The sequence below is a fragment of the Atheta coriaria genome, unplaced genomic scaffold, assembly GCF_025399875.1.
Source record: "Atheta coriaria isolate IRGN ID8LTWV9N9 unplaced genomic scaffold, Caltech_Dcor_3.1 hic_scaffold_3_pilon, whole genome shotgun sequence".
NCBI lineage: Eukaryota > Metazoa > Arthropoda > Insecta > Coleoptera > Staphylinidae > Dalotia > Dalotia coriaria.
In genome coordinates, this window is record NW_027045445.1 from 9049169 (window position 1) to 9070015 (window position 20847).

The 20847-nt window shown below is 38.6% G+C and overlaps 1 protein-coding gene across 9 annotated transcripts in view; it reads left to right on the plus strand.

Moving 5' to 3' along the window:
* LOC135789943 (CUGBP Elav-like family member 1) overlaps window positions 1–20847 on the plus strand; it is a 101228-nt gene that overhangs the window by 68501 nt on the left and 11880 nt on the right. For 5 of the 9 annotated variants that reach the window (XM_065300022.1, XM_065300024.1, XM_065300016.1 and 2 more), the window contains 3 exons: window positions 1891–2288; window positions 10106–10188; window positions 15329–15377. In XM_065300022.1, coding sequence (XP_065156094.1) covers window positions 1891–2288; window positions 10106–10188; window positions 15329–15377 — 530 coding nt within the window. The remainder of the gene's footprint in view (window positions 1–1890; window positions 2289–10105; window positions 10189–15328; window positions 15378–20847) is intronic. The other 4 variants (XM_065300025.1, XM_065300017.1, XM_065300019.1 and 1 more) reach the window with 1 other exon arrangement.

Here is a 20847-nt window from a genome sequence, read left to right on the forward strand (position 1 = left end):
ATCCGTTGATTTTCGGGGTGGTTATGACTCTGTTGTTTTTTTTTGTCATTTGAGTGCTTTGTGTGGTATTGTACGCCGGTGGACTTTTTATGGAATGTTACTTTTTGCCGCCTCTTCGCCGCCCCTCTTTTTTCCAGTAAGCTTTGTCTGGTGAGCGGGAACATTTTATTCATTTATCATGTATTCATTTCGCTTTGTGCACATTTAAGCGAAATTCATACAAGTGTTTTATTGCATTCTTTTTTTTAATTATTCATTTTGCGCTGCGCATTTTATTCTCTTTCATTCTTCATTGCGTGTAATTTTTTTAGCTTTTATGATATTTAATTTTTATTTGAGTGCAGGGTATCAACATGGAAATGTAACTTTTTAACATGTTAACAAAGTTGTAACATATTCACAAAAAACAAACTTTTTTTTTCCATCTTTGAAATGCCAGTTTTTCTCAATTTTGAGACACAAAAGTGAAATTTTAGACACGGACGGCCAAAGCCGTGACTAAAGTAGTTTAGTCACGGGTTTTAGTCACTTGATACTTAATATACTGTTACAGCAAGTGAAATATTAATTTAAAAATACTGGAAAATTTTTTTAGGTGTCATGTAACGGCTCAATCATTATTAAATGACATTTTCCTAAATTTAATGAAATTTCAATTTGATTATTTTAACCGAAATGCGCAGTTGTTCAATTGCAAACTCAGGTATTTAATTTAAAAGCTCAACTATTGCAACAAATGAAATATTTGCAATAAACGTGACGCGAGCGAATATGAAACTTAATTAAAAACCGATTGTGACCGGAAATATGAGATTTTTTGTTGGGGGTTTTGCATCATGCAGACATAATTTTTAAAAAATTGCAGAATTTGCGATCAAAGGCATTTTTGTAATTAAAAATGCAGCAAATGAACCTTTGTGTTGTTTAATCCGTCTTTTCTACGCGCCACTAACGCGTTTTTCTTCATTTGCGCGCGCCCTCGCCGCTCGCTTCAACATTATTTTACTTCCCTGCGCATTTTTGTGTGTTTTAAAGTTGCGCGCGCAGTGAATTTTTTGTTTTTTCGTTTCTGCGTTCGCAATTAATACGAACCGTGGAAAGTCGGCAACCGGAAAGTCTGCGTGCGCGTGCATCATCATGCGATGCGCGCGGGAAGAGCGTGTGTAGCCCGGAAGGAATTTTTAATTTCGCAATATGCACCACCCATATTACTCTTTCGCTTCTACCAGTGCTTCCTTCTACTCTTCGCAAAACATACGTTGTTTTTCTCCATATAGCTACATAGCAGTAGTGTTTTTGTAGGAAAAAACTTTTTCCTGTTTTCCGGCTGCTCTGTTACTTTCAATGCACGATGAGCTGAGTTTTTGTTTCTCTGCGCGCTCATAGTTTTGTTGGAGCCACGAATTTTTTCCCCGGGCGCAGCCAATTAAAAGCTACGTTTTCGATTCCGGGTTTTTTATTTGCCAACAAACAAAAGAATCCAAACAAAAAAATTACAACGACATAAAAAAACAATAAAATAATTCGACGGAATTAGTTTTGTTTGTTTTTCCGGAATTCGTTAAACCGGAAAACCGGAAAATTAGTTGGCGGATTGTGTCAAGTTTGCGATTAGGTTAGTTAAGCGATTGACGGCGGTGGAAAGTCCAATAACAAACATTTCCGCCTTTCATCTTCTCTCCACTTCCTGTTTTTCATTGTTTTCTTTACCCGGTATTTCCAAGTTCTTTATTTCCGCGTTAATTCAGTAATTTTCTTGTTTTTCACACTATTCGCCGAGAGTTTATCTTGTTTTCCGTTGTAATCCATTACACCTTAATTTCCCATTCGCTAATTGTTTACTTCCGGATTCATTTTCATTAAAAAAAACTTTCTTTGGATTTGTTTCAGTAGTATGGGATTGAATAACAATACGATGACGTCGATGAATAACAACAACAACGTCAATAATAACAACAATCAAACGACGAACAACAACGCGTTAAACAACGGCTCACTGACGGCGGTAGGTGGCGGCGGTGGTGGTGGCGGTGGCTGTATGTTAACCGGCAATGCCGCCAACGGTCTCCTACAGAATCCCACTGCAATGGTAACAAATATAGGCAGCGGAAATGGAACGCCCGTTGGGTTACTGGACCAAGAACAGCCCGATTCCGATAATATTAAGATGTTCGTCGGGCAAGTGCCGCGCACGATGGACGAGAACGAGCTCAAGAAGATGTTCGAGGAGTACGGTCGTGTGCATTCGATCAATGTACTGCGCGACAAGGCCACCGGATGTAGCAAAGGTAGGCTTTCCTCTTTTCCCTAAAATTTACATAACCTAATTTGAACAACTAACAAACTAGGTAGGCAACCAAGTATACGCAACAAACACTAACATTTATTTTTAATTTAAATTATATTTCAACGACGCTGATAATGAAAGTTGCAAGTGTTTGTCTTGCATTAAATATGTAAGATGGTGAAAATTCGTCAACGACGCGGAAGTTTAATTAATTTTATTAATTTGCGCGTCACGACGGCGGAACAAACATCGCATATTGTTCATCGCACCTGAACAGTCAACACAAAGTTAAATTAATCAAGAATCAAGCGCGAAATAAGAAATTTAAAGCATACAATGTGTTTATATTGAGAAAAATAAGTGGAAATAGAGAATGTTTCACGTCGTGGATTTTGTTTGTTGATTTGGCGTGAATACGCGTAGCGTAGAGCTGCGCGCCAAGTCGAGATGAAAATTAATTATCTTTGGCGACTTTGTCAAGTGGAGCGCGCCGCCTTGCGTCGTTCATTAATACAACGCGCATTTACTTCTTGAAGTCTTGTCCGTGTCGATATTAAGAACGACGGCAGACGGAGCTATTTTCATACGAAATGTATTTTCGCAATAATAACAACATTTTAAATTCCATCAACGACTTAACTTAACCGTTTATTTCAAATTGTAGATTTTAGTTAATTACTCAGAAACTATTTAAGTAATTTTAATTATTTCTTCAGAAATATATTCACGATTAAATTCTTCATGAACTTATGTAAATATTTTGTTGATAACAGTCTCTTATCAAAAGTTATAGAGGAATTTTTTGGAGAGTTGATAAAAATTTTAAATTTTAACAAAATCAAACTTTAATTGTTTATAACTTTTTATGTATTGATGTCAGCAACAAAATCTTTGCAGAATTAGTTGTAGAATTTAATTCTGAATCTAATTTTGCAAGAATTTTACTTTATTTGCAAAACAGTTTTGAGTTATTAATTAATTTCTACAAGTCTGAGTCGAGTTGAACTTGGAGTGTAAACAGCAATACTAATTAAGTCATTACGGGAACGTCAATCAATTTATCTAATTGATTTCTGTGGAAATCCATTAAGCATTAAATGTTGTTTTACCCTGTAAACAATGTTTGCATAAAACAATGTTTTTTCAATGTTTTAAAGCATTTTTAGTAAATTTTATGATTTTTTCAATTATTTCACTTTAAATGCTTCTAACTTTTTATCCAAATATTAAATCAACAAAATCTTTACGTAATATAACGCAGAATTTAATTCTTAATCTATCTAATCAAGAATTTTCCCTTATCTCGATTATTTTATGAGATATTGATAAAAATAATTAAATTGATGTATTATCTCGTCATGACAAATCCTCGTCTAATATCCCTTGAATAATTGACATTTTTATGATTTTATTCGATTTTATTTATTTTCTGACGTGTCGCCTGTCAAATTACCCACCCGTCAGATTTAGCAGACACCCCCGAAAAACGCCCGCGGGTTGAAATAAAAGCGAATTAACCTAACCAATTGATTGACAGTCGTTATTTTCGGTTAATTACGATTCGCAATTAGTCCACTCGAGCGACTAGAATCAAATCAAATCAAATCGAATCGAATTCAAGCGTGCCGAATTGAATTTAAATCATCGCCATTTTTATTGTGCGCAAATTCGCATTTAGAATCAAAAATTGTACCGGATTCAAGTGTACAGCGACGTTGGTATTGTCATCAAAATGGCGCGGCCATAAATTTTTACGAGATGATGACTCTGCCGAAAAACGAACGCTGGCGCTATACAACGCGGGCGGAAAACGCTGATGAATGCATAAAATAACTTGCGATGAGTTGCGAGAGTCGCGAGCGGAATTTCGATGAGTCTCCGGAGTTTTCGGGAGAAAATTAAAATTTTCCGAATCGGAATTATTTATTTTGTTGCAAATTTTATTCCCAGTCATCAACAATCATATAAATCACTAGGTTCCATTCGAAAAATTAATAAATTTCAACAGAAAAACTATTTACTAATATTTTATTGTTTTTTTCCGGTTGAGTTTTGTTTGGTTTGTGTTCGTCTGGCGCGTTTTGAGGGGTGTTATTCTAATGTAATAAATTTAATAAAGAAAATTGTAATTCCATCCGACGTCTTGTCTCGCGTCTCGTCTGACGTCTTTTGTTTTTCGACTTGTTGCGTGCGCTCTCTTCGCTCGACGTCTCCACCCTGGGGATGGATGATTATTTTTTTATCGTCTTGATATTTCTGACTTTTCCAAAGTGAGTAACGCGATTATCTCTACTTGCATCATCTTCAACCTGAAGTCACGAATAACCTTACTATACTGCATGAAGAGTAATATTTTCACGTCTTCAATATAATCTTTGATTTAAATTTTGTTTTCACAACTGAATGTTCCGGTTGTTGTTGTTGTTGCTGTGCAGAAACCAATTAAATATCCGCCTCTTCGCTGTTTATTGCTTCAAGATCCCGACTTGTTCGTTTGTTCCTTTCGTAGCGTGAATTATTTATCGCTTGCGGTTGCGCTTAAGAAAGCGACCGCGTAGTAGAGTACTCGGAGTAAAATGTAGTCGCCATAGACTCGCTGCGAGTGTAAAGCTTGGCGGTTTACGCCGAGGAGAGGAAGCTTCATGCCGCCGCTTGATGTGCGCCTCGCCGGATAATAAAGATCGGAATTTAATTGGCTTTTCGCAGATTGCTCGCGTTCTTATGTGCGCCCTCGCACCTCCTTCGTGAACGCAGAAGCTTCCTAATAAATAATTTAGACAACCGGCAGTCTATGAACACACAAAACTCTCTGATAAATTTATAAACTCATTTTTTACTTTGTTTTGCGGTATTTGAAAGGGTTAATTATAGTTTTGAGTCTAAAAATTAAAATTTGGCAAGAAATAATGGTTTTTGCTTAAAATTCAGGCTAAAAACATCAAAATTACATCATAATTAAATATTTTTACCAAATTTTACTCAATATACGATAAAAATTATCCGAAAAAATCTTTAATGCTAATTTATTGTTGATTTTGTATAAAATAACAAATTTTTACACTTTTTAAAGTTATTGATGGTAATAATTAAAGTTTAAAGTCCTCAAAATTAAAATTTTGCAATATAAACATAAAATTCAATCTAAAAACCTGAAAATTAACATTTTCTTAAATTTTACTCAATATAAAATTATATTCTATTGATAATCAATTGTTGATTTTGTATAAAATAGAAGCGGAAGTTGGTTATGTTTGATGAGTGTCGTATAATGTTAGGCAACTTGTACTCCACGCGCTGGAAGGCATCGCGGCGTGCGTAATTGAGAGCTGTGCAAACACACAGTATGTGCGTAGAGTACGTGTGTCGGTTGTGTCTATCTTTATACCTAATGCAGCGCGCGATGCGATGCGGATGAGCCCGAAGAGACTGCGGAAACTGTTCCGTAAGCAAGCAGTAATTACATCAACGATCAGCGTGCTGGCTTTGCCCTCCACCCCTACACACTCGCGTCTCTTCATAGCAACCATCTGAAACCTTGGGGGCTCCCCAGAGCCGAAGCCAAAACGGAGCGCTACAGGTTGCTGCTGATGCTGATACTCTACTATCGTGATACTGCTGTTGGTAGTGGTGTGGCTGCTGTTATTTCTTTCCTAGTCTCTCTGCGCGCTCGACGCGTGCAAACAAACAAACAGATCCCACACACACACACACACAGAGAGGAGGAAAAATCGACCGAGCGGTGCAGTGTGTTGGAGCTGGTAGAGTGAAGCGAGTCCGGAATGCCTTCAGCGCAAATATTTGCTTCTTTATGAACGAATCATTAAAACAGTTTCTTTTCGGCGTCGTGCACGAGTTGGTCGACGCTTTTTGTCTTCCATGCTTTTCGCTCGCGCGGCTCGTTCATTACAACGCAAACAAACATTTACGCCCGAGAGTAATTCGAAAAGCATCCGTTACTCTTCTCGCTTTTCTACTCCGCAAGCGTTTGGCATCAGTTGCAAGGTGGGCAAACACGCCCGCCGGCGCACAGCAAACAAAAAGTGATATGAAAAATTACGAGTAACTAAATCTTTATATATTTTCAAGGCGCCCCCGCCTGCCAGCTTCAGGCCACAAAGAGAGAAAAGTTTCAGCAACTTATTTCGCTCGAAACAGTATCGTGATTTGAAATATGAGCACGATTTTTGTTTTCTCCCTACATTAGGCATCTTGCAGGGTCAGTAAATCAACAAATAAATAAGTCTAGACGATGTCATGACTCGTCTGCGACTAATTCAAAGAATCCCAAGCTTTTCCTTTGCTGGGGAAGTAAAGAAAAGAGAAATAAAACAGAGTTCACTAAGAATCAAAGGAAAACAAACAGTCTGAGTCCTTTTCATGTTGCGACAACACTTAATGATCCTGATGGTCATCTAAGAGAGCTTAACAAAAAAATATTCGACGTGAATGCGAGTAGGCTTCATTGGTATTGTCGGTCGAGAGTTGTTTGATGGGATTTGCTCTTCATGCACTCCATCTTGCGAGCCCTTTTGTCGATGCTTTCATCCTCATTTGTGTCCTTTCGTCATCCCGTGCTCTCCTCTAGCCGAGGAAGTGGATTTTCTAGTCGACTTCCTGTCTCTGGCTTTTCTATGCGCTGGTAAAAGACTACTCGATTCTTATTTTTTACGTGGACTCGGCAGGTCCTTTCATCGTTTGACTCCTCGGGACGGACTTCTCTGCAGTAGTGATCGGCACATCCGTTTCCGCGCTTCCTTTCCCCAGCGCTTTGTGCTTGGAGGAATGAGAGTCGTTTTGCGACACACAAAAAAACCCGCTGGAAATGGTCTTTGAATGATCCTTTGTGTCGTTTTGTAAGCAATTAGTAAAAGGTCAAAAAATACAGGTTAAGTGTATCCATTGTGTAAACAGATGGCGCTAGAAGTGGTGTAAATTTTCAAGAAATTGCAATTCGCAATAATTAATTATATAAAATATACTCGAGGGTTTCTTGTTAGCTTCTCGCGGAATTTAAAATATGATCCCAATTTCGTTTACAAATTAACCGAACGAGACGCCTCTACAAGAGGGAGATGCTGTTGTGTAGCTTTTGGTTAATCACGTTTTTGGCGTGTCTAATTAGTGCGCGCCGACGAGCGTCAAGCACATCCAGACGCAGTCAGCGCCGGGGAAGGGGAAGAGATCGGGTTTTAGTTCCAGTTTTCCGCCATTGCCCTCGTTTGTTGCTCTATTATAAATTATCCAATCCGCCTTACACGAAACGCAGAGGAGGGTTGTGCGCGATTGCTTGTTTTCGGGCTTGCTAACAAATTTGTTTCGCATTAGAGCCGGGCGATAAGAGGAAAACCGGAAGAGTTGAAGTTAGGATTAAATTGATAGTTAATACACCATCAATTACTTTTCCAGCCGAGGCTTTTAAGATTTTCCTGTTTGACTTTTGAGTGGTGCATAGTTTCGCAAAAAGTTTTGTTTCCAGTCTGCAAGTCTAAAAGTAAAAGACGAATTGTTCCGCTGGCGCTGTAGCAGAGTGCAAAACTAAAACTTAAATTAATTAAAGGATTACTCCCTAAATGGCCAAAGTCAGGAAGAATTTCAACTTTTCCGTCAGTTGCAAAACTAAGATTACGGAATACAAAACTGTTTTGTGAAAAATTTAAAATCTCCGCTGTGATTTTTTGTCGGACCTTTTAACACTGATTAAAAATCTTATTGTTTGGAGACTTTTGACATTTCCGTGCATTGTTTCCTACGTTTTTGCATTAACCCTAATGAAAGTCCAAAAATTAACTCAGGGTGTTAGAGTAAAACGCAACAAGTTATTATTTACAAAAAAAGTTTTTTTCTTTTATATTGCGGGCAATTTTTTTTTGTGCAGATTTTCTTTTCTGTTTGACGTGGTTATATTAGTGATTCACTCACTCTGAAAATTACATTTTTCGGCTGTTTGTTGTTTGCGACACAGTCACTTGTTACATGCTTGCGCTCTGCTGTGAGGCTCTCATGTTCTTTATTGTTATTTTTATTAAGCGCGTCACTGGCGCGCGCGCGCGCTTTGTACTCGTCCTTTTGTCCTCGCGTATTATTCGCGTGCGCGTTGTTTTTCTCCCAGCCGAGCAGCAGCGTGTTTTCCTTGTGCTGTTCGTGTTTTGCAAAAGGAAAATAAAAAGATGAGCACGCCGAGTCCTCTGCCCCCCACGCAAATTACATTTTTGCCTCGTATTTTTCATCATTTCGTGCGTATCATCGTGTTTCATCATACTTTTCGGTTTCTTTTTTGTGCTTCATCTCAAGTCAAGCAAATTCTTAGACTTTTCGTCTTTTTTACGATCTGCGAACAGATTTTTAAAATGCAAAAAATGTCGTTAAGGTTCTTAGTGATTGCAAAATCTACTTTTTTGTTTTATTACATTATTTGTGAAAAATGTTTTTTCTTTCAACATGAGTGAGTAGTACTAAGGGCTGCAAATGTACGGGAGAGGAAAAAATAAAAGCGTCACGTCCTGCATATTCGTATTCGTTAAATTTGATTTTTTCTCGTTTGTTGCGCCCCGCTGCGCGTTGCTCTCTGCGAGTGGTGGACTTTTATCTGCATCTAAATAAAGCGGACGCGCTCGTAACTTGTGCTAAATGTCCTTTCGTTTTCTCTTCCTGTTCTTCCACCGTTGTAGACCTTACGACCACGTCTCGAAAAATAAAAGTAAAAATAAATCGCCGGCAGGAAAACGAAAAGCGTCGGCGAAAAAAACGTTTAGTTTTAGTCAATTTGCAATTTTTTACGTTTTTTTCACATTTCCACGACTTTCACAATCTTCCAACGCGTGTTTTTATTTTTATTTGATTTTATTGGCTATCGAATACTTTTCCTCCTAAAAAATAAACTTTTATTTTATTACTTTTATTGCCAAGTGTGTAATTTGATACGTTATTTGGTGTTTTCCCGCTGAAGAATTCCAAAGCGGAAGAACGATGAACTTCCAACATAATAACGCTCTAATAAATCATTAAAAAGTTGCCTTGTTGGCTCGCCATCCGCCTCCGTTGGCAGTGGTATGGCGCCTGTGGTAGTGTAGGCAACCCGCATACTCCTCGCAACAACAAATCCTTGCTCGTCGCGTCGTGTAACGTCCGAGTTATAAACCCGCATTCTCGCTCTCCAAGCAAACAACCTAACAAGAACCACACGAAAGAAAAAACATCAGAAAAAAGACCGTAATAGGTCATTATCCTATTTTTCACGTTAGTTTTTTCTATCTTGTTTACTTACTCACTAACCTAACAAGAAAAAAATGTGTGCTTTTAAACTCTAAGAGTCCAACGAGTGTAAACAAAGTTTCAAAACTTTTGCTACTAATTTTTTAAGCGGCACTTTCTCCAAGTGAAAAAAGTCATAACATTTTTTACGCGTGATCATTTTTTTAGTAGTGCGCGTTATCAGTATGCGACGTCACGTTTTACGCCGCCTCCCTAAGTGCCCTCTGCCGTCGTTAAACCGCGCGTTAATTATTTAAACCCGAGGTGACTTTTGTCGCATCCATGCCCGAAAATTTCACCCCACGCAGCGCGTATAAAACTGCATTTTATGCGTTTTCGTGCTAAGCTTTATGCACTACTACATCATAGATGGCGCTACGTGTGTACATTCACAATTTAACTGTCATGTATTATGTGCGTCCATATTGCGTTTGTTGCGTTTACTTTATTTGATATTTTTACTAAATGTTTCTTATGTGCGTGTTGAGTGTGTTGTGTGTGTGTGTGAGTGTGTGTTATTGTTTAAAATGCGTTATCGTTATCGTTTCTTTGTGTTCTTTGTTACAGGTTGTTGTTTCGTGACGTTCTTCACACGCAACGCGGCCCTGCAGGCACAGGGCGCACTGCACAATGTCAAGACGCTGGAGGGGGTGAGTGTCTCTTTCAAAATGTCTTCAAAATGTTTTTTTCCCTTTTTGCATATTTGTTTTCTTTGTGCGGTATTTGTTAGTTTTTTTGTTGTTTATTTTTTATCTTTTACATTTGATGATTTTTTTCATTACTAACAACGTGTTTTTTTGTGATTTGCTTGTGAAATATTTCGATTGAAAAATGGCGGAAATTGCGCGCCGCCATTTTTCATCGGCGTGATGTGACACGTGGTGAAAAATGACCGCGTCGGGGCGCGATTAATTGTTATTTTCACGCCACATGCGTCTCCGCCACCCACCCACCCATGATTACAAGTTTGGTGTATGTAAGTTTCAGCCGGAGCGTTGAAAGTTTTAGTTTTAACTCGACGTTTGACACGCGGGCGCTAATTATGAATTTGTATCGTAGCTTACGCAGCTGCGACTACGACTAGAAATCCCACCGAACGGTGTCTGACTATAGGCAACCACACATACACTAAAAATAAACAAGTCACGCTGATGTTTCGTATTGTCGCTGAACGAAAACAACGAAATTTAAATAAAATTCACCATTTTTTGCTATTTACGAAACGAATCTTTCAATGTCGTGCGCGTTGGCGGTGCGTGAAGTTGGGACGGTATAGTTTTGGGACTTGAAGGACACCCCAGCTGCTCCTTTAGGACACGTCTCTTGTGTTTTCTGCTTTCACTCTTTCACTCTCTGAAATGCAGAATAGAAATCTTTGAATTCTTCAAGTTTCTACAGGTAGAGAAGATAGAAGTCTAAGTACGTCTGGTACGTGCGCGCACTGCAAGCCGTAGAGTGCCGGGTTAATTTGTCACGCTTTGACGTGCGTGCCGCGTGCCGTGATTTATAATCCCGTAACGGGACGTCGCCGGAATTCGCTAGTTCTGGATTGCAGCGGTAGGGCGGGCGCGTGGGGAGATGATTGCACGAAGCTGCAGAAGCGGTGTGGGTTGTTGGGGAGAAGAGCTGATAGATTTCGCATGCGACACGTCAGGGGAGCAAATAGGATACATTCACACACCCACGCTAGACTGACGAGACATATTGAGATGTATTTAGGGTAAACACAATAAAATAAAATTAGTGCAGGCGGTTTTTGTTGGTTTAGTGATATGATATTAACTTGGGAATGCGTTTTGAAATCTTTTGTTGAATGTTGAGTTGAGTGCAGTTGCAGACGGCAGTGTGACGAACAGTGACAATGGCACAGCGCAGACAATTGTCGCATTGTGAATCGTTGTCATTTGTTTCCTTTGTCTGCTTTGTTTTATTCGATATTGCGTTTTATTCATCGACGTTGTCGCGTGTTTCAATTTGTATATCACGTTTATCTCATCGCATCGCATCTTTAAATTAGTTTATTGTGGGCATACATTTAAAAAGCGTCCGGTTTCAATGTTATATTTAAATTGCCAGGTTTTTTCAACAATATATTGTATTTTTTATGAATATTTAGCAGATTATAGGCCGGTTTAATAATATAACCGTTTTTTCATTAGAAAAATGTTAATAACGCAATTTAACGCCATCTCGATTTGAATTACGTAACTATAACTATAATTGAATCACAATAGCAACCTTCATCTCATATTTTCCGTCTTTCTAGCTAGGTAGGTATATTTTAGCGATAAAAAGTTGCCTATTTGCTTTTCCTAGGTTAAAAGTATTTTTATACCAAAATTTATAAAATTTTGTTCCATAGTTTTTGCTTGAAAGCGACACAAACAAACAAACACACTCAAATTCACTTATTTTACTAATAAACCAGAATTACATTCAAGTAATAATTAATATAATAATTAATTTTAAATAATTAATTATATATAAATACACATTTCGCCTGAACGAATAGTTTTGTTTAAATTTGAATTTTTTTATTATTAACTTTAAAACGCCATATTATTATGCACTGACCTTGACAGTGTCTTCTTATATGGGTTTTTATGATAGTTAATTACTCATTAATGCATAAAACTAAATATTTTCAAGTTGTTTAGTAAATTTTGCAATTAATTGCACTTTTACGAGATACATACTTGAACAGAAAATTCCCCTTTTCTTTATTTAGAAAAACACATTAACACACTTAATACTTTCCATGTTTTCAACTTGGCATATCTGAAACGACTCAATTCACTCCTTGGTTATTATTTTGCGCACGCTCCATTTTCCAATTTTTGATTATAATTGCGCGAAAATGACTGCCACTGGCCAGTGCATTTATATCAGTTGAATTGTTGATTGTGATGAATATTATGATTACGGCTCGGATTATAATGCGCACACAATTTCATACAAATTACGAGGCATTCGCATTCACATTGAATCCACATTACTGACATTACCTTTTACATTGTTGTGAATTGTTCTTTGTGTGAGATGCACTGCGGATTGGTATGCGTGCGCATGTGTATGTGCGTTAATATGGCGTTGAGTAATCGCTCACCTTGAACTACAAAACGGAGCTGCTGCGGGCATTATATTTGCGGGCCTGACGCTTCGGTCACCGGCGAGTAATGGATGGTTTATTATTAAGTTATATGAATATATGTATGCGTGCACTTATGCTCTTCAACGCATACATCATCCTGGAAGTTAGAGAATATCAAAAACAAAATTTTAGAATTTTTTTGAGGAAAAAAATTATTTTTACTTTTTACCCTGTATAAAAATATTTTATGCCAAAATTTGTGATCTCTCGCAAAAATTTATTCGAAAATCATTTGAATAATCACCGCCGCCACCATCGTTGCACGCCCAACTGGCTTAATTTGCATTAAGGCTGTCCTCATTGGAATTGACGCCGCAGTCGACCAGCCCCCAGACTGGTCATTATCGCGCCGTCGAATACACGATGAATGCGAAAAGTTGAATGAACCAGCAGCGCGAATATCAACGAATGAAAAACTGAATCCAGGTGAATATATCCCCGAATGTGTGCTGGATGAAAATCGAGCATTCGAGCGTGGCGGGTCAATTTAATCTCGCTGGCGGTGCGCGTGTTGTTAAGCGGACAATGCATGACAATGCGACGATAGCCATGGAGCATCATGCCGCACGGGAAGGGTGCGAACTGGACGCCGCCGGCCCAGATAAGGAATGAAGAATGAACGCGTCGACGTTTCGATTTTTGCCCACACAAAACAAGTTGCATGAATTCAAAACATGCAAAAAATGTCTGCATGAAAAGTTAAAAGTTAAAATTACAAAAATTATTTTTACAGGCTCAAAACGTAAAAAAGAATTTTCTTTAAAAATTTAAAATTATAAATTTATAAGTTAACAAGTCAAAAATTAATACTTCATAGTAGTTGAGTGATTGTTAGACAAAATAGCAATTGACTCGCATGGTGGCAGCGCAGGTAACGCGATCCATGAGTGTTTGGCGAATTTGTAGGCTTTGCGACAACAATTGCATTGTTCTCTTGCGCACTTGCCTGCCAGAACGGCATCGCATTGCACACGCAATTGTCACAGAGTGCGCACGGTGCACCATGGCTATCAGCCCGATTGCATTACACTTCGTCATCAATGCCATTGCCATACCAGCCGCATTTAACACTGTGTTTACAATTGGAATTTTTATTCGTTTCATACGTTTCATATTACGCATCGAATTGGAATTGTCACACTTCTAAATCAATAACATCCAACGCCGTATTCAATATCTAATGGATGTAAAAGTAGATAAAAAAGCTAAAAAAAACTTTCTCGCTTTTATTTTTGACGCCATGATTCAATATAATATGATTTCGAGACGAAAATCGAATTTTATATTCCTTCAACGCACTCTGAAAGTCAATTTTTTTGCTTGCGTTTTTTCTTTCACCTGTTGGCTGCGCATGAGATGTACGTGTGAAATGTTGCGATATTTCGTGATTCATCGTCGACGACTATTAGATAGTGAGAGTGTTGTGGCGGCGGCGCCGCTTTTGATTCGATTTGCGATCGTCGAGTGTCGTCGCCGCCGTAAATTTCCCAACTAGCGGCGCAAATTTAATAAAGACCATTTCGACGCCGCCGCCACCATCTTAAACCACCCCATCGGTCCACCCACGTACTCTACGCTGTGAAAAGAAGCAAAATGACGTAAAAGTCGCTCGAATATCGTATAGAGTGTGTAACTGCATCAGGTGGGAGATAAAATTGACAGCCTTTCAAATCGAGTCTGTGGAGAATTAATAACGTTGACTTTTATTACATTTATCACACACTCGGAGCGTTAAAAATAGGTTAGATGTTTTAAATGTAAGTTGGGTTGCATAGCGTGAATGCATCGCCAGCAAAACTTGAATTTATTGCGTATGTGGGTGAATTGAATTGAAATGGTAAATCAATCGGCACAAATCCGTGCCGCACTAGTGCGTGATGAATTAATATGAGCTAAATGTGAATTCGCGAGCAATTTACGATTTGCAAGCTCATCAGCTCATCATCATTACATTTTATCACAAAACGACAATTCCAATGCATTCCTTCATAAAAACTTTCTTTATAGTTATCGCTATAATTAATATTATTAATACCATCGAGATGATAATGATAATAATCCATTTGGGAAGATGTCGAAACGAATTTCGCGCTCGGCGCGTTGTTGGAGCTGTAGGAAACGATGTAGTTGTACTCTGGGTTGCCTACGGCGTAAGCCGATGGGCTTAGTAGCGAAACGGGCGCAGGATTACAATCATAATTGATGTATTAATAGACGTCTTAGATATTAAAAGACATAAATCAATTTGGTTTCCCTTGCTGCGTTTTAGGCAACCAAGTATACCGCGACTACAACTACGACTTTTGTCCGCGTCGGCAAACGTAATTCGTAATCATTGAAGTGAAAGAAATGCGCAATAATCGCACAATCCGACAGACCGGCAAGAGTGCGCAGGAGGGTTGAAATCGCCCAGAAAAAAATCGAAACGAAGAAATCTGAACCTTTTCTTACTGCGCGCCGGAGAAAAATTTATGTGCTTCGTTATAACTTTCATTAATCAATCAATCAAACGGCTGACTGAAACGAAATTCATTTATTTCTTTGCGTACTTATTGCGTTTTGTTAAATATTGATTTAAAATTTTCCAGATTTACATTTTTATTCGAATGAGTTATAATGAAATGTATTTTGGGTTGCAGATGCATCATCCAATCCAGATGAAACCGGCTGATAGTGAAAATCGAAATGGTGAGTACATTTGTTAAATTTGACATATACAACAACAAAAAAACATGATGCACTTGAATGAAAATGAAAATTATTACATTCACGGACACAGAGTCGCATCACCGGAAGCGCTTTGTGCGACGTTTTCCATTCGTCCGAATAGGTCTACTGCGTAGTATTTATCCTATTCTACAGTGTTGCATTTATATAAACTTTTTGTTTATTTTTTATTTGTATGAAAAATTATATTTGGAGTCCGACTCTGCGCTTCCGGTGCGACATTCATTCGTATTCCATTCGGTTCTCCATTATGCATTGCTCGTCGCAAGATGAAGGTGGAAGAAAATGTGGAAGCAAAGTGAAACACGTGACAATCTTGTGCAATCAATTTGTGTGACCTAGCTGGGTTGGTATTGTCGCAATGCAAGTCAAGAAACAAATTAAATCAGAACCGGATTTTATCTTTTAAAATTTTCATTTTTAAAATTATAAAATTATAATTCCATGCTAATTATGGTGCATTATATGTACGTATGCAGAGTAAATGCATAGTGTAACTTTCTAACATCGGTCGTAACACGGTGCGAAGGTATTTACTTGCGTTTACTTGCATTTATGGCCTGTTGGCGTACGAATTAAGTTGGTTAGTCGGTTAGTTTAGTCCGACACGAACGGCGCGCACAACTTTGTTCGCTATTTACTCGAAGGTTAGAAGCTTGTTGAATCTTCACGATGGCTTGAATGTTTAGGGAGGCTTCCGTGTGTGCATCTTGGATCGCAATTTTAGAGTTTAGACAATGCCTCACACACAAACATGTAAAATGTGTTGCATATCTTAGCGTAAAGTTATAAAGTTGGTAGTTGTATTTGTGTTGGCAGTATTGCAACCGGTAGCTCCTGTATGAGTAAATGAGAATATGGGAGAGGCGCGCAAGACATGGGCACGACTTGATTTATCCGAACGATGGATGTCTTATACTCGTACAGTATAGTCGAGTCGTGTGCATCGTGTGCAATGTGGCGCAATGCAATGCGGGGCGAGTAAATTGGTTGTAAATTTTATTTTATACTCCGCCTGAAAGGTGCGGAAAGTTGAAGGCAAGAATAGGGCGTTGGACATTGTGCGAAGGAGGCATTTGCACAGCGTTTAATTTATAAATTTTACAACATTATTTAAAATCGCAGTAGTAGTATTGGTATTGTCGCATTTGAGTTTTAGTGATTTTTTGCAGTTTGATTTGGATTCGTTGACCGTTTCAACGTCGAATGCTTTTTGTTTTGTGTGCGCTGTGTGTTTGTTTGCAAAATTACAGTTTTTAGCGTGCGTGCGCGCTGCTGCAAGTCACCAGCGAATCCGCGAATTCGCGCACAGAGGCAAAAACGGTCGGACACACAGCGATCGACAGTTAGAAACGAACGGAACGGCGACTCACCTTGCCGCAGCGCACCGATCGAATCGATTATTATGTAATTACACGACGAGGAGTTTAGAATTGCGCATTGCATTGCATTGCGCTGCACAAATGCTCGCAAATGGACGCGAATTGAACTGGACAGAAGTAAATAAACATAAAACTATACACAATGTTTTATCATAGCATAAAAACACCGGCATATCGAAAATAATGCGGATAATGTATTTATTGTGAACACCTGGTATATAATTAGTAAGCATGTTGAATGATGGACATCCCATCGCATTAGAACTCCCATCAATCCGTCGGTTTATTATGGCATATCGTCTAAAATGCACAAACGCTGTACCGCCGGCATGCATGGAACATGTTGCGCATGTTGCCATTTGAATCGACAAATTAATTAAATTCAAGGTGAAGCGCAATCTGCACTGCGCGCTCGATTTACCTGCATGTGCATAGCAGACTCATACCTCATAGATTCCCATCGTTTTTATTGTTTTAATTTTTATTTGACTTCCAAAGTCCAAAATTTTATTAATCAAAATTGTTCTTCGTTCCGAATAGAATAATGGTTGTAATTATGCATTTTGTTTGAAACAAGCATGACTAATCACGAAGCCATCATCACTTTTGTTTATTATTTGCTCGTCTTCGCTTGCAAAACCGCAAATCGCTGCGATTTTTACGACACGCACGGCGCAATCATGCCGAACGCAAATTATTATTACCGTAATAAACACACCCAATACAAAAGAATTGATTCGATGAATATAAAATAAAAATTTTTGAACTCTTGAATACGAGATGGCGCGGCGGTGATGTGTGTGATGGCTTTAATGGCTTGTGTCATCAATATCACGGTCGATGAATGTCGAGTCACTGCACTTGAGGCTGCGCCACAATATCCACACACTTGAGTAATGTGCAAAGCGTTACGTCAGCGAAAAGATTAATAATGCAAACGCGGCGTTTGTGCGGAAATTATTTTTATTTCGCTGGGCGCGAACGACGCGAGATAGAAATCTATTAAGTTTCTTGCTGATCGTCGTGGTCAAGTCAAGTGCTGTATGTTGTAGTTGTGTGGCTTTTGTTTTCGTTGATTGTGTTTCCTACTTTTCCCGAGTGTCGCGGACATTTTGCTTACGTTTTCTAAAATGTTTGTGTGCATTTCCTACCTACATACCTTTGTATGACCAGCATCTAGTCGTAAATGCAGCGCAGTCGTTGCGCGCGCGGCGTATTGACAACACGCGTTTATTGAAACACAAAAAATAAATTTGTGTAGATTTGGTTGCATACGTTGAATATATTGAAGGTTAGGTGAAACTTTCATAATGTTGTAATTTCGAAAAAAGCACAGCGTGTAACAATCGTGTAATTCGTGTGTGAATTGTGTGTGCGTGGTGCGTTGCGAGTGCATCATTTGCATGCGTGATGTATGCGCGACGCGTCACATTTTCCGTTTTGTATGCGACGCGCGTCGCGATGGCGCGAGTGGTGTGCGTGCAGCGGCGCGACGAAACGAAATGAGTCGCGGCGGCGCGTTCAGTTTGGCGTGCGTCGCGCTTCCAGACGGTCTGCGCACCACCGAATATATTGACACTTAAGCCTCAACTAGACGTAAACTTTGGTTAGGTGTGACTTAAGTCTATAAACACGTAAAGAAAAACAAACTGTGATGGATGTGATTGTTTTGGCCAGTTTTGCAGCGAGCAGCGAGATGAAAACGTAAAAGTTTTTAAAAAAATTTCTGTTCGTGTCGTTATGTCGTGACTTAATAACTACTTGTGTTTGTGATAACAATTTTTCTGTCGCACATAGTTTTGTCAATTGTCTCTTTCACTCTCACATTGCTGTGTTTGTGTGTGTTGTTTGTGGCCTGTGTGTGTTTGCACGTTTTGTTGTTTTGTTAATGACGAAGATGAAGAATCGCGTCGGCGGCCACAGTAATGGCAGCATCACCATCACTACCTCGGAGGGTCTTGCCGCCCCCGCTACCACAGTCGCCACTGTCAACACAAACGGCAACCACTACAATCAGCTGCCGCCCGCCGCGAACGTCAACCACAACAATAATCACACCGGCTCCTCGTATCCGGCTATCAGTTCCGGTTATTGGAAGCCGGCGCCTAATACGGCGCCATATTTACTTCCAGGTATAAAAAAAATCAAACATTATGTTGTCGTTTGTGGAAAGTTTTGTTTTTACCGAGCATAGCTAAGTAAATTGTTCATAAAAAAAGATAATAGAATATGAAAATAAGTGGCCTTCGATCGGAGCGCTCGCGCTGCCTCGACTCGTCATGAAAAAATGAATAATAAACTTTTGTGTTGTGTGACATAGCCACGTGCATATTTTCATGCTAAAAACGAAACCATAAAAAGCAACGAAATATTTTTTATGTGCCAGGGCGAGTATCATTAGAATTGTCGTCCAAAATGTAGCAAACAAACAAAACTTGGAAAGTTATAGCCGAGCGTCATTGTTTGACTCAGCCTTCGGTCGAAATTATCACCTAGGTAGTAATTCTCTGGGTAAACAATTAAGAGTGTTACGAAGAAATCGATAATCGACGACACTCGCGCACGTTCGGTTAAAAGGCGAAAATCACACCTATCACATGCCTGTGATTTGTGAAACGGCGATGCGTATAATATCTTCGAAACTGGGTTTAAAAACATGTCACATGTCGTTGCGTTTTCCTCGTTGTGACGACCATGTGCGTTATGCAACAAGTTGCAATGCGCATTTTTAGTGTTATTCGCGTTCGCTTCTATTATTTTATAGCGCTGCGGCAGTAAACGGGCCGCGCATGCAAAACATTGAAATTTACGACAAATTACGTTACTGTTTATACGTCATGTTTTTTTCTTGTTGCACGAAATGTTTGGCAAAAATATGCAAGCGACGATAACACGAAGGTGAATTCTTTGCAGTGGAATAATCATGGCATAATTGTGTTATGACTAAATTTAAAAATTGTTTTAGCAAGAATTCACAGTTAAATATTGCAAAATATTTGAAAAAGTGAAGAATTTATTCGATAATTTAATAATTTTAGAGGAAAACATTTGGTTTGTATAAGTGATGAGTTTGACAGTTTTTTTTTTGTTTATCGTTGAAATATCTTCATTATTTGCAAAATTTTACTAGAAATTTGCAAAAATGTCAATTAAAACTTAATTTCATGGAAAAGTTGGGGAAATTTTATGCAAAAACATAATATTTTTCAATTAGTTTCACTACTTTCAAGGTTTTATCTAATATTATAAATGCCAATGTGTTTTTTTGTTAGTTTGTGACGCTTTCACGGAGAAACTACTTTTGAGAAATTTTGGTATAGAGATACTTTTGACCTAGGAAAAGCGAATAGGCTACTTTTTATCGCAAAAATATTACGAAAAGGGTATAAATTATAATTTTAGTTATATAATTCAAATGGAGATGGCGCTGAAGTTCGTGAATAGATTTTTCTCATTTCTATAAATTAAAATCGTGTTTTTTACCGGATTTTGCATATTATCTGCCCAAGAACCAAGAAATAAAAATTATTTACGCCTTGTTTCTTAAAATCTACGTGTGCAAAAGCAATATAGCAATGTATAAATTCTAAACATATCAAAATTAATAGCTTTGTGCTATCGTAGATAATATTTACGACCACTTGTTGCTGTTTTTGCATGCATTTTCTTCGATTTTATCGGGAATGTCACCGTCATCGCTGCTACTGGCACGCACCTGCACAATGCATGTTTGCGAAGTAGCAACATTCCCGCTTTTGTTTAACTTTTTGTGCGCCAAAGTTGGCGCTGCATGTCAACTATTTGAGCGTTATCGGCGCGCTCGCCGATTGGCCGTGTCGCAGGTAATTATAATTATGTCGCGCGGCTCCGGCGACCGGAGTTATTATCGCCCGATACGTTTTCGATCGTTTTGTGTTTCTAAACAACGCGATAAGCTACGCGTTATTGGAAATGCGAGCGCATGTGAAAATTAAACAATGTTAAACTAAACACGTTTCCAGTAACAATAATCAAGTACACTACATGTACGACTACCAGTTTTAAATTAC